At 39.5% G+C, this 15,213-nt stretch overlaps 1 protein-coding gene across 2 annotated transcripts in view; it reads right to left on the reverse strand.

Annotated features, from left to right (window-relative positions):
* Positions 1-15,213, reverse strand: part of NT5C2 (5'-nucleotidase, cytosolic II) — a 90,817-nt gene that overhangs the window by 64,379 nt on the left and 11,225 nt on the right. For both annotated transcript variants that reach the window (XM_087725770.1, XM_087725769.1), the window contains exon 2: positions 15,005-15,148. In XM_087725770.1, the coding sequence (XP_087581896.1) occupies positions 15,005-15,105 (101 nt within the window). In that variant the 5' untranslated portion in view covers positions 15,106-15,148. The remainder of the gene's footprint in view (positions 1-15,004; positions 15,149-15,213) is intronic.

The raw sequence follows: 15,213 nt of genomic DNA on the forward strand, positions 1-15,213 counted from the left end.
AAATCATATTCTTCTGCATTTCTTTCTTGCCAAATATCTCTCAGTTCGAAATCATCCATCATATCGAAAAAGGACTTAGGTAGTTTCGCTCGGATTTGAGTATTTGGGCGAGAAGCCTTCTTATCTTTCTTAGTATCCATAACACCGTTCCAGTCACCCAATAGTATGCAGGACCTATAATCCCACTGTACTAATTTGGCATGAAGCTTTTTATAAAATCCATCTTGTTGTTGATTGGGAGCATATATTCCCAGTAGCAATGTCCTTTTCCCTTCTAATACCAAGTCTATTGCAATATATCTTCCGTGGGGATCTGCTTCGATTAATTCAGCTTTCATATCTTTCCTTAAGTATATAACTATACCATTTTTCTTCTCTGTAGCAGAAGCTATAAAATGTTGTCCAAATCTTGTATTAATCAGATATTTTTGATCAGTTGATCTAATGTGAGTTTCTTGCAAACAAATTATATCATTCTTGAACTGTTTAAGATAGTGATATATTTTCTTTCTTTTCTATGGAGAGTTTAATCCATTGACGTTCCATGTTAGAAACTTAGTTGTCATCTTTGGCTCCCTGAAGCTCTTTTAGAGCCATCTGAACATCCTGGAATTTAACCTTTGGTCTGGCTCCTCCCATTGCTTCTAAGCTGGTAACTGTAGCATCTTGACCAGTAACAGGTGTTTGTTGTGATTGTTGCTTTTTTAATTGTTGGTCCATTCGTCTGGTAATCACACGGGTTTGTCTTTGTTCCTTGGCTCCTTGTGCTTCTGAGAAAGATGATCCATCCTTGTTGATAATTGTGTAGTTTGCTGTCTATCTTGTCCTTCTTGTTCTCTTTCTCTAGGTCCAGGTGGAGCGGGGTGTCCGGCCTTCAGGATATTATGGTAAAAATCTCGGGCCTTCCATACTGAATTAAGACGGTATATCTTTGCCCCTCAAAAATGAGTGCTAGCCCAACTGGTGCATCCCATCTGAACTGTAGCTGACTATTTTTAAGCTCTTCGACTAAAAAGGCATAGTCTTTCCTAGATCTTAGCATTTGAGGTGGTATCTCTTTCAAAACAGTCACTTCCTGACCCCCAATTTGAAGCTTGGTTTTATAGGACTCTTGCAATATCATATTCCTCATGTCTCTATGTCTCTTGTGGTAAAATAAATCACAATGTCCCTTGGAAGATGCTTCTGTCTAGCCAGCCAGGAGTTAACATGATAAACCTTATCAATTTGCCAATCAAAATTTCCCCCTGGCCTTCCCATCAGACTATCAAAGCTTCTGAGAGAATCTGTTTCAGATTTCCCTGGTTATTTTCACGCAAACCTATTATTCTTAGTGCAAGTTCCATTTGTCTATACTGTAACATAATAATTTCTTTTTCAGCATCTCCAACTTTTTGTTGAACCATGTCCATTTTGGATACCAAATTAATATTAGAGTCATTAAGATGATGATGATTTTTGAAGATGTCTCCCACCTGACAGTTGTGGCGATTTATAATTGGACTATGGACTGGGGTACTAAGGGGAGAGGAATGAATCATGTATTGATATCTATTGCTTTCGCGCTCTTTTGCTCAGATCCAACTTTGCTTTGCTTCTCATCGTTTATAATCAGTAAAAGTACACTTAATTCTGAAACATGGAGTTGAGTGGTTTCTTTCTTGGTTATTAAGTGAAGGAGCCGTGACAGATAGTGTTTAATTCAGGGTGATAAACTGGAAGGAGATATATATATATCAAGCTTGAAATAGATCTATACTAGTCTCCCTTTATTTATTTATCAGCATAAATACAACACAAATGTAACAAAGGCAACAGTAAAAATGTTGGCTTTCTGTCTGGATGGTCTCTTGTGACGAGCCGATAGACAGAATGGAAGCAGTGAGCTTCCTCCCATATTTGGGCATACCAGGGGTTGTGACACTAATTACATACCTATTTCCCTGGCTCAGCTGATAAAGGAGGAGAGCCTGTGGCTTAGTGGTTAACACATCTGCCTAATATGTAATACAGCCCAGGTTCGAATCCCAGTAAGAGTATGGCTAGCTGATGAGAGCTAAATAGCATGTATGTATGTATGTATGTATGTATGTATGTATGTATGTATACAAACACACACACACTGTATATGTATGTACACACACACGTATATGTTCTCATGGAAACAATACAATTTATCAATTATTTATCCTGCAGCCCACATATGCCAACTGAATTGGATAATGGAAGTAATATTTGATTCTGATATGTTGCTAAAAATGAAAATGCTTACTTTTCTACTATTTCTATTAATTGCTAAATAATGAAGAATATTGTAAGGGAATTCCAGTAATGGCTCAGAGCAGGGTGTCAAACTTGTGGCCCGCACGCCAGATGCATCACGTGCTGCCATGCCCATCCCCGGTTTAGCAAAGGGGAAAAAGTTGCGATGACATGTCATCGCAAGTTTGACACCTCTGGCTCAGAATCACTTGGGGGAAGAGATGGACAGCCTAGAAATTAAATCAAACAATCAGTGGTACAATGCACCTATGTGAACACTTATAAGGCCATATAAAAATATACCTAATCTTTTTCTGGTAATATCAGTTCATTTTGTATCAAATTTTAGCATCTAGGACTGCACTGTACAGGTGTCATCAAAATGAGAAATGACAAAAGTATTAACAAAAATAAAGTTTTAACAGCAAATTCTCAGTAATGGTATGGGTGGCTAACACACACACACACACACACACACACAAATTTAATTTTTGTATGAATTCTGAAAAAAAGCATTTAAGAGAGCCAAAGTCATAAAGCAAGTGCATGGAAGTTTATTCAGCTCATAGGTTGAGCCCACCCATTCCCTAGGAAAACTCAGAAGTTGGTGATACTGAAAGATGTGGATCTTTGTTTTTATACTTTCTTTGTTGCTGCTACGGGTATATGTTTTTAGCATTTTTAATATTGTTAGCACCTTAGAATTGTGTCACTGAGGTGGGCAGCCACCCAAATCTACTAATTAAAATGAAATAAAAACATATTTATTTATTTGGAAATCTTCATTAGAAGTATTGCTAACCTTACAAAAATTATGGATATAAACAACTTAAGCAAAATCAAAAACTTCAATGATATAATTTCCTTTCCAGAATCACATCACAACTGTACTGTCTCCATATAATTACAGGCAGTACATGAGTTATAACAGTTCATTTAGTGACCATTCAAAGTTATGTCACTAAAAAGTGACTTATGACCGTTTTTCACACTTTTGACCATTGCAGCATCCCCATGGTCAGGTGACCAAAATTCTGATGCTTAGCAACGGGTTCATATTCATGACGGTTGCAATCTCTCCGGATCACGTGAAACCTTCTGACAAACAAAGTCAATGGGAAAGACTGATTCACTTAACAACTGTGTTATTAACTGCAACGATTTACTTAATAACTGTGGCTAGAAAAGTCATAAAATTGGGCAAAATTCACTTAACAAATATCTCACTTTGCAAACTAATTTTGGGACTCAATTATGGTCATAAGTCTGGGGTCACCTGTATATTATTAACAGCAACAGCAGCAACATTTTGACACAGTAACCCCTTCATTTTTAAGTTGCATTGAAAGAATTTGATTGTGTATCTTACAGGTTTAGGGATTATCAAAAGAACTGGAATATCAGAAAAATAACCCCCTCAATGTATACGATCCATGATCATTACTGTCATATGTATGATTATGGAGAGAAATTAATGAATGCACAATTGTATATTACCATGTTTATATATGGAGACAAATAATTTCTTCTACTACTGTAAAAAAAACAAAATCCTGGTATTTCTTTATTCAGCCCAAGAAATTAATTAAAGGAAACTGTTCCAAAGTTCAATATGACTTATTCTTAGCATTACATTCTTTATTTTATATGTTTAATATCATTTATCAAGTAATAAACAAGCAACATAATTTTTCTGTTGCACACTTCATTAGTGGAATGAAAAGGTGGAAATAGTTTAAGATTGAGGTCATTTAGAATTTGGTTTCCTATTATCAGATATCAGTTCTAGTTAAAAATATTTTTTTCTGAATTTTACAGATGAAAGATACTATTATTTAAAAAAATTAATACAGAGCAATATTGCCTAAGAATTTCAATTATTATTCAAGAATAGTTTGTGTATGTTCAGTATTACTGTATACATGTCCCATACATTAAAAACTGAACTTAATTTTTATGACTGTTTACCAAAGAGTAAATGATGAACATAGAAAATAGGGTTTTTTTAAAGTAGGAGTTGGTATGCTGTTAGCTCAAGCACTCTGATTTTGGTAAGCAATTTATTCTGTTTAAACATTAGTTTGGTTTATGTTTCCACATTTTGAATGCAAAGCAAATCCCTGGTGAAGCCACAGTACACATTTTGTGTCTTTTTTTACCCCTAGGACAGAGAACTTTCTAGTCTCACGCTGGTTCAGTGAAGTCTGTGATATAAATATAGAAAGATGCCTAAAGTGAAGCCAAAGTAAGACCAGTGGCACATCATAATACAGAAATAGAGGCCTAACTTCCATATTTTTATGGCAACCTTACACAAAGCTGTCTTTGAAAGAATAGAAAGTAAAGCACTGAATCCTTTCTCACATCAGATATATTTAAAAGGAGTTATCTTGGAATATTACAACCCCAATTCATTATACACACATAAAATAAGTTAGTACAAATACCTGGATTCTGCTTCTTGGCCAGTAGCAACAGAGAATGGAAACCCAACTTTTTCCATTGTTTAACCTTTACTTGCAACAGCTGTTAGATGCCAAAGAACTGTATGCAATAATCCAAAGGATGACGAGAAGTATTCCCTCAGAGTTAAAAAATAGACATCACAACAATTTGGTGTCTCATACTGAACCTCCTTCCTGTCTAACTACAATCATACTGCGTGATTGTACTCCTACGGAGGGACTAGCCTCTGTTACTCCCAACCCAGATACATCAACAATGAGTAAAGGAGATAGCATTATTCTTCTGTGTAACGAACTTCCTTCTACTGAAATAAGGTTTCATTTCTACCCAATTTCATGCTATCAGTAACAGCGTATAAAAGAGTAGCATCTTATTTCCAAATATTTCAGTAAGTCAGTGGCTGTATAGTCAATTTCTATTTTTGTTTACACATTTCCACAAATAGGCTATAAGTTATAATAAGACTTACAGTTGACACCAGCTATGAGTCTAAAGCTAGCTATTATTTGGGATGAAGTAGAAGGGAGGGACAAAGGAGGAATTTGTACTGCATAAATATTACACATAAAATAAGAGTAGAAATTGTAACCAATTTTCTATGCGTCCCCATACTTTATCTTTCTTAAATTTACAGTCAGTACTATATATTCTAATGTGTGCTTTATAATACAGATTTTCCTAATTAATATTCCTAAGCTTCATTAAGCATTTCAGGTTTTTTTTTAAAGTCTTACTGAATTGTATTTATAACAAAACATAAAGTAAAATAAAAACGTTTTGTACAATTTAATATCTATGATAATCTATCAGGCACTAAATCACTGTTCACTATACAGGTTAAGCCAGTCTTACAGATGACACCCAGGGTGATGTAACACAGTAACACAACAGATTCATCAACAGATTCAGTCCAACTTTTAGTTATCCTTGTGAAATAACTAAAGGCTAAATAACATGCAATTCTCTAAATTTTATATAGATTATTATATTATATTAATATATATATATATATATATATATATATATATATATATATATATATATATATATATATATATATATATATATATATATATATATATATATATATATATGCCCAAATATGGGAGGAAGTTCACTACTTCCGTTCTCTGTCATTCGGCTCGTCACAAGAGACCATCCAGACAGAAACCCAATATTTTTTACTGTTGCCTTTTTGTTACATTTGTTATATTTATTATTTATCAGCACAAACACACACACACACACACATATATATATTACTTTTAAAATAACCATCGGAATTTATTGTAACTGCAGCAAATTTAAATAACACGGTCCTCAAAAGTCACTCATAACACTCCTGACAACCATTCCACTCTTTAGCTTCTTGTCAGACATTAAATGTAGAGAAGAGCGCAATTTTGGATCCTAGGGATTATATCTAAAAGTGTTAATAGTCATGCAATGCAAAGGAAAAACATAGTGATAGAACAATATTATTTAAACAGACAGAACTGAGATTTCTAAAGAGTTTATTTTTTTTAATTCAGTCAGTCTAAATAATGCCTTACATGTCAATTTTTTTTTCTTTCTTTCTCAGATCTATTGACATATTGCACTGCCACTTTTGGCAATTTCCTGCTCTTTTGAAGGATGGAGGAAAGGAATCTGTGGATCTCAAAAAAGAATTACAAAATCTGCATCACTAAAGTAGAAATGGGCACAGTGGTGCTTAACAGTTAATGAACCCTGTTGAATTTTACAGTAACTCTGCATAAATAGGGCTTAAAATGTGATCTGTTCTACATACATCCTAAAACTAGATAGAGAGAACCAAATTAAACAAATGAATCAAAAACATTATATAAAACTACATATTTGGAAAGCTACATGAGTCTTAGTGGACAATCACTTAAATACAGGTAGTCGTCCACTTACAAAGATTTGTTTAGTGACTATTCAGTTACAATGGCACTGAAAAGAGTGACTTATGACCGTTTTTCACATTTACGACTGTTGCAGCATCCTCATAATTGTATGATCAAAATTCGGATGTGTGGCAAGTGGTTCATGTGACCCCCTTTTGCGAATTTCTGACAAGCGATATCAATGGGGAAGCCACTTAACAGTATTACTACCTTAACAAATGCAGTGATTCCTTTAACAATTGTGGAAGGAAAAGTCGTAAAATAGGACAAACTCACAAGAAATGTTTCGCTTAGCAATATAAATTTTGGACTCAATTGTGGTTGTAAGCCGAGGACTAACTGTATGAGCCAGCAGTGTGCTGCAGCTGTCAAAAAAGCCAATTCGGTCCTAGGCTGCTTTAATAGAGGGGGTAGAATCAAGATCACATGAAGTGTTAGTATCACCTTATAATGCCTTGGTATATTGCTGACCAAGGGGAGCACATCATTTGTTGAAAGAAAAGGCTCACATATTTTTGCCACACACAAATATGTAGTTTTGGATCATTTTCCTCAATAAATAAATAAAAAGGTGAAATGTTTTGTATTCTTTTGTTTAATTGGGTTTTCTTTATAAAGTTTAAGGTCATTTTTATGTAGAAATATTGAAAATTCAATAGGATTCATAAACCTTTAAGCACCACTGTAGTAGCATCAGACACAGCTCAATAGCTGTAGATCTGTGTATATGAACAGTTGCTCTTCTATAAGCAAGAAAACGAAAGAAAACCTGATTTTATTTAAAAACATATTTTAAATAGCACATCTTTTTAAAGAACCTGTTACAGGAACAGGCTTCCAGAGATCATGAAATAAGAATCTTTCTAAGTTCAAGAGTTTACTTTTATTTCCTTGCGTCCTGTCTCAGTAACTGCCTTCTATGCTTGATTAGTAGGTATCATCCCAATTTAGAAAATACAGACTATCTTTGGCGAGATGAAACAAATTAACTTAAATAGTAAAATCAAGTGGGTCCTTTCCATTCATTGTCATTTTTTATTAAACTAAAATCCACTAACAGGTATTTTATTCATGTAAAGTTCTAAAAAACACAATTCCTGCTTACCCTATGGGTGGTATATGCTTTCCTCAATCAGGGTCCTCTACCAGAGATCTGAGAGTTTGAGGGTTCTGTGCTAGCTGTTCCTAGCATTGCATTCTTCTGGACATAGAACTCTGATTTTGTTCCTGGGATTTCTTGGAGCCACTCTCCCAGCTATGGAAACTCAGCTCCGAGTACTCCTACCACAACTGGAACCACTTTGGCTTTTACTTTACTTCCCCTGTTCTGGGAGATTGCTGTGGCTTGCTTTCAGACCTTATAGCCATTTTACACTGGTGTTATGTGACTTCTTTTTCTCCTATACGTTCTTCCAGTGCTGTTTATTTTACTTTGGCTATATCCTCTCTGTTGATCTTTCAGCCCCTGCTACTTCACCAGCTTTTTATACTCCTTCCTCATGTGGCTCCTTGCTGCATCACCACTATGCATTGGACTGTCTCTGAAGCCTCTCTGCACAGTCTGCACCTTCAGTCAGTAGATTCCCACTTTATGGATCTGGTGCTTAGTGCCTGATCATTGCTACTATGATCAAAGTCTCAGTGCTGTCTCTGTAGTAAAGCCCTTTGCAACCAGTGGTACGATTCCCCAATGTCAACCACTTCAGCTTTCATGATCAGCACTATCCTTCCTTGTGTTAACCAGACTGGGTGGGAGCCTGTTGCTACCAGATGATACATCTGTGCTGCTAGGTATTCCATGTACTGCTTGTAGTTTCTTTAGCCAGTATGTGTGGATCATGTCTAGGCCAAGTGACGGTCTGGACTAGTTACTGTGATGGTAACTGATTCCTGTCCTTGGAAACTGCTGTGGTTTTCTCTTAGGTATTACACCCACTTTGCACTGGGGTTATGTGTCTTCTCTTTCTTCCATATGTTCTTTCTGGTCAGTTTTGGCTCTTGATAGTCCTGCTGTTACTATGTTGTTGCACTGCAGTTGGGAGTACACCTTGGATGATTTTTGTATTGTTTTCAATAGCCAAGTCTTATCCCTTAATTTTCACACCCTTGTAGTTACATCAGGTGACTAACTTATTTCCAAGTTACCTTGATCTTAGCCTCCCACCTCATTTTCCAAGGGAGAAAACATTATTTTGCTCCATTTATGCATTCAAATGTTTCACTGATTGTTTTCTCACTCTTATCCAGCATCCCATAAATCTTCATTACCATATTTTTCAGAGTATAAGACACACCTGAGTATAAGACGTACCAAGGTTTTGAAGAGGCAATTTTTTTAAAAAGTAGGTAGGTAGAGGGATAGAGAGGGAGAGAAAGAGAGAGAAATACAGTAGGTATGTAGGGAGAGAGAGAAAGTAGTTAGGTAGATAAAGGGATAGAGAGGGAGAAATAGAAAGAGAGAGAGAAATACAGTAGACAGGTAAGGAGAGAGAGAGAGTAGGTAGGTTGGTAGGTAGAGGGAGATAGATAGGTAGGTAGGTAGGTAGGTAGGTAGGTAGGTAGGTAGGTAGAGAGAGAGAGAGAGAGGGAGGGAGGGAGGGAGGGAGAGAGAGAAATACAGTAGATAGGTAGGGAGAGAGAGAGAATAGGTAAGTACATAGGTAGACAGAGGGAAGGAGGGAGGGAGAGAAATACAGTAGGTAGGTAGATGTTTCCAGGTGTATTTATCCATGTGCTGGAGAAGGAAATCGCTGACAATCTGCAGCACCTAAGACTTTGTTTCTGCTGGCACAGCACTTGATCAATGTAATTCTCATCAAGTTAAAGAGCTTTCCAAACGGGGGAAAAAAGTTTTTGCACTCTGAAAACCTCCCCAAAATCGCCCATTTTTCACAAAATGGGCCCTTTTTTAAAAAAAAAGGCATGAATAGCCGGGGGGGGGGGCTTGCAGACTGCCCCTGGGGGAGGACAAAAATGAGCAAAAAAGGCCGTTTTTCATGAAAGCGTTCCCGTTTTTTGTAAAAAAAAATTGCATGCATCGCCTTATGGAGGCTTATAGAGTGCTGCTTGGGGCTGGGGGGGGGGAGGCAAAAAATGGCCTGTTTTTGCTCATTTCTGCTCTCCCCTGCCCCCAGGAGTTCTCTGAAAGCCTCCATAAGGGTATGCATGCCCATTTTGGTGAAGGGGGCAGGGCTTTGGGAAGCAAAAAATGCTGTATTCGATGTATAAGATGCACCCAGATTTTTAGCCTCTTTTTAAAGGAAAAAAGGTGCGTCTTATACTCAGAAAAATACAGTAGTATAAATTGCTTAATTTGAGATTTGCCAGTCCAGCTTACTCTGGATAAGAATCAGTAAGCCAATAGTCCAGCTTCAACAGCCACTAAAACTGCCTAATCCATTTTAGCTATTGCAACAGAAACCCCCTTACTCACCTTCTCTTTCCTATAATCCTCTTTGATCTCCAGATGTCAACTTGGAAGTTTTTAAGACTTCCCAATTTATGCAAACTCATGTATCTACTCCTTCTTCTTCTGTGAACACTATCTTATGATAAGCTAAACTATTTTCTATTCCCAGCAACCTTCAACAAAGCAAAATACAAAGTTTGTTTAGGCAATTGTGAGAATGTGTAGCTAATCATATTGTCCTCTTTTATAGACCTTCTGAGGGATAGCAAAGAGCAAATAGACATGAGTAAGAGTCCATATGGATTACATCATGGTAATAAGAATGGCAAAATTTAATTATTTCTCCACCTTTACTGTCTCTGGATATAGTTGTTCAACAGCCCACTTTTCTATGAGAGATTTTTACTCATTGCTATAAAGACAGTGGTGGGATTCAAAAATTTTTACTACTGGTCTGTGGACGTGGCTTGGCTTGGTGGACGTGGCTTGGTGGACATGGCAGGGGAAGGATACTGTAAAATCTCCATTCCCACCCTACTCCGGGAAAAAGTTACTGCAAAATTCCCATTCCCTCCTGATCAGCTGGGACTCGGGAGGCAGAGAATAGATGGGTAGGGCCAGTCAGAGGTGGTATTTACAGGTTCTCCAAAATATTCAAAATTTCTGCTACTGGTTCTCCAGAACTGATTAGAACTTGCTGAATACCACCTGTGTATAAAGAGTATTTTGAACATATAGTGGATAATCTAATATAGAGTTGACTGAAACATGATTAGTCTTCTGATGACTTTGGACCAATGTACCAGCCACCTCTATATTACATCTATATCTCTCCTAGCTAATAAATGCCATCCAGGTGGTGATATGTAGTTTGATCTCTGCTTTAAGAAAGAGAGGGTCGGTATGCCTCTTCCTCAAGAAGCTTTGTTAGACCCAATTGTTGGATAATTTTAATCCAGACTGACAACTTTTGCTTATTGGATAAATTTCTAAGAAGGCATTAAAGGGCTCTGGAGGATATGGATTTTGTTTGAGTCCAGTTTCAGACCATAGCACAATATCAATAGTCATACTTGTTCTTGATCCCTTGTGCAGCTGGGATGGAAGTAGTACAACTGTCCTGGCTCTACTTGATTTCACAGCAGGTTTTTGATACCAACAAACATGGCATCCTACTAAACCATCTTGCCTGATGGTTCTCATTTATTTGTGGATCAGTTCAGGCTCATTTATTTGTGGATCAGTTCAGGGGGAAATTGAGTTTGAGAGACTTCTTTTAAATGGGATGACTCTGAGCTTGATTCACTCCTCCTATTTAATTTCTATATAGGATCACTGGTTGAGATATCTGTTGGTTTGGGGTCCAGTAACATCAATATGCTAATGATACCCAACTATTCATCTTAACTTTGAACTGACCAAGTGATGTCCTAATGCTTGGAAACTGCATCAGTGTGGAATTAGGGAAAGAGACATGTTCAATCCTGACATGATTGAGTGATCCCCCGCAAGGCTGGAGTGGTTCTATCTTTAGTCTTCAGTAGGATTGCACTTTTTTCAGCACTGGTGTGCAGCTTGAGCAGAAGGCAACAGATCGCAGCCCTGGCCAAGAAGGTCTTTGCACAAAGGTGCTCACAAAAGTACTCACTTTTGTTGCCAGAAGTTAAAGACATTAATGGCTGTGTGCTGCATTATTTTGAGGGCACAGCACATTTACAGTTACGCAAGCTATATACTCACTACTTTACCTAGTAGCCAGGTGTCATTTCTTCAGTGTTGTCACATGAAAAGATATGCTTAAATATTTACAAAATATGAGGGGGTGTACTCACTTCTGTGATATACTGCATTTTAACCTTGATCAGATAGCAGATTCCTATATTGCCTAGACCAGCGATGGCAAACCTTTTTTGGCTCACGTGCCATAAGCGGGGGGAGTGCAGGGGGGTCATGTGCGGGCGTGCTGCACACATAATGCAATGCGCAACCCCACCCCCAGCATGCATGCTTCTTTCACTCTCCCCAGGCTCCAGAAGCTTTATAGGAGCCTGGGGCGAAAACAGGGGCGAAAACAGCCCCCCCCCAGAGGTTCTTCGGGGGCTTCAGGAGCTTCCCTGAAGCTTCTGGAGCACAACAAACCGGAAATGCGCACATTTCGCCGCCCGTATTGCCACGAGATAGATCCCGATATAGGCTCTCATCAGTGCTTGGTCTGACTCAGAGTTACTGGCCCTCCAGCGGCGCTCTAGGCATCTCTTTTGGCGCTTCATCTCCCAGAGTTCCTCGGTAAACCAAGGAGCCCTCCTGGATCCGCAACCTCAGAGAGGCCGCAAAGGCGCAATCTGGTTTAGAGCCCCCGCCGCCGCTGTATTCCAGGCAGCGACTAAGGACTCCGCCGGACTGTGGACGAGAGCGTCAGGTATTTCTCCAAGCACCGTCTGCAATCCCATAGGGTCCATCAGGCGTCTGGGGCGGAACCACCTAATCGGTTCCCCCTCCCTACAGTGGGGGATTGGTTTCCGAAAGTCAAGCCTCAGTAGGGAGTGATCAGACCATGACAAGGGCAAGATCTCGATGCCCTTCAAATCTAGATCACGTCTCCACTGCTCCGAGAGGAATACGAGGTCAAGCGTGTGACCCGCTGAGTGAGTCAGACCCCGAATTACTTGGGTCAAGTCCATGGCTGTCATGGAAGCCATGAACTCCTGCGCCCCATCAGAGTGCTCGCCGAGCGAAGGCAGGTTGAAATCCCAGAGCACCATAAGCCTGGGGAACTCTACCGCCAGCTCGGCTACTGACTCGAGGAGCGAGGGGAGGGCTGTTGCAATGCTGTTGGGAGGTAGGTACATTAACAACAAGCCCACTTGACCCGCAAGGTCCAACTTCACCAGCAGGGACTCACACCCGACAAGCTCTGGAGCAGGGATCCTATGAGGAACTAATGACCCTCGGATGATGACAGCCACTCCCCCACCCTTTCCCTGGGGTCGCGGCTGATGAAGCACCTAAAACCCTTCTGGGCACATTTCAGTGAAAGGGACTCCTCCCTCCGGGCCCAGCCAGGTTTCAGTAATACATGCCAGGTCTTCCCCCTCGTCTAAATTTGGGCCCGGACGAGGGGAGCTTTGTGGACCACAGACCTGGCATTTAGCAACAACAGCCTGAGACCAGGGCCCTGACAACTCTTGCCATCTGGCCCTGGAGTGGAACTAACACCATCTGTCGACTGTGACCAGGGGGGCTTTTGCCCAGGTTCACCTGGTGCACCAGTTGCGGCCCTACCTGGACCGGGAGGCACTTCGAATGGTCACTCATGCCCTCGTCACCTCAAGACTGGATTACTGTAATGCGCTCTACATGGGGCTGCCCCTGAAGAGTGTTCGAAGACTGCAGTTGGTCCAGAATGCAGTCGCACGAGCGATACTGGGTGTACCTAGATACACCCACGTTACACCCATCCTCCGCAAGCTGCACTGGCTCCCCATTGGTCTCCGGACATGCTTCAAGGTGCCAGTTGTTACTTTTAAAGCCCTACATGGTTTAGGTCCTGGCTACCTGAGAGACCGCCTCCTGCCACTTACCTCCCATCGACCAACAAGATCGCACAGGTTGGGCCTCCTCCGGGTGCCATCGACTGGACAATGTTGGCTGGCGGTCCCCCGGGGGAGGGCCTTCTCTGTAGCTGCACCGGCCCTGTGGAACGATCTACCCATAGAGATCCGGACCCTTACCACTCTCCCGCCCTTCTGTAAAGCCACCAAGACCTGGCTGTTCCGGCAGGCCTGGGGCTGTTGATCAATATCCAGCCCCACTTAGACAGAATGGATGGTGTGTAATTTTAATAATTGTATCTTTTATCTTAAATTTTTAAATGCTTCTTTTATCTTGCCTGTAAGCCACCCAGAGTCCCAAGGGAGTGGGTGGCATACAAATTTTATTAAATTGAAATTGAAAAATATATTTATGGTATACACCATAACTGTCTTCTTATATCTTCTCTCTGTTTATTAACAATGTTTCAATACCATAACGTTACAGTCTCAATTCATCTTAAGCTTTTCATAATCCAGTTGTCTGTCATTTGGGGAGAGAATAAATCAAGGGCATCTACCTTTCCTTGTTAAAAAAAAAAAACTAAAAGGAAAGTTATGCAAACTGTCACCTAGATTCGATCTACCTTTCTTCGAACTTCTATCTGCAAAAGTCACAACAGCAGTTGCTATAATAAAGCCTTGCTTGATCAAAACTGCTGCACAGTGAGTTTGCACAAGAGCACAAATAACATCACTAGGGCATCTAGAAGAAACAGAAGGAAGCAGAAGGGAAATGGGAAGCAATCCAGAAAAAAATCAGAACCTGAGAATAGGAGATCCTGCTCATCTCAGTAATCAAGAGATTTGTAATAGAACTGTGTTCCCCCAGATAGGCCCTAGGATGCTTAAGACTTTAAGTGTTAACATCATCACCTTAAACTCTGACAGTAGACAACTGGCAATCAGTGAGATATTTTAGTACATGCATCATGACTCTGTACCTTGCACCTGTCAGCAGCCTAGTTACTGCAACTTTCAGGGACAGTCTTATATAAAGTGTGTTGCAGTAGTCAAGATGAGAATTAACCAGGACTGTGGATAACTATTACCAAGTCCAAGAAGTACTCACAAACTCCAAACGCTGCTCTTTCTGGGGAAATGCAACCACATAAAAAAAAAAGGTTCATCTCAATCCCTGAATCCAGCTTCTTCTTGACTATCAGCACCTCCAACTTGTCTGGATGCAATTTCATTTGTTTTCTCTCCTTCACCTCATAATCAAGTTTTAGCAACATTCAAGGATGCAAATTGCTTTCTTGAAATTAGGCTGTGTGAACGAATAGAGTTGTATGTGTGTGATACTTAGGATTTCAGTTTTCTTTCAGTATAGTAAAGAAATGCTTCTAACTGTAGAAATAGCTTACCGGTGATATGCTTCCCGACGGTACTTTTTCAGAGCATAGCCATCCATGTTTGCAGGAACATCTGCTGCATTTTGTAACCGGTCACTCCATGAAGTTGTCATTTTTACTGATTGATTTATGGTATTTTCTTTAAAAGTTAATAAACTATGGAAAAAAACAAATACAAAGATCTATTTAACATAAATACACATTTCCAAAGTGTTGTCTAA

The sequence above is a fragment of the Thamnophis sirtalis genome, unplaced genomic scaffold (genome assembly GCF_051295495.1).
Source record: "Thamnophis sirtalis isolate CommonGarterSnake01/CBP01778 unplaced genomic scaffold, rThaSir2_p1.2 scaffold_11, whole genome shotgun sequence".
In the NCBI taxonomy this organism is placed as follows: Eukaryota; Metazoa; Chordata; class Lepidosauria; order Squamata; family Natricidae; genus Thamnophis; species Thamnophis sirtalis.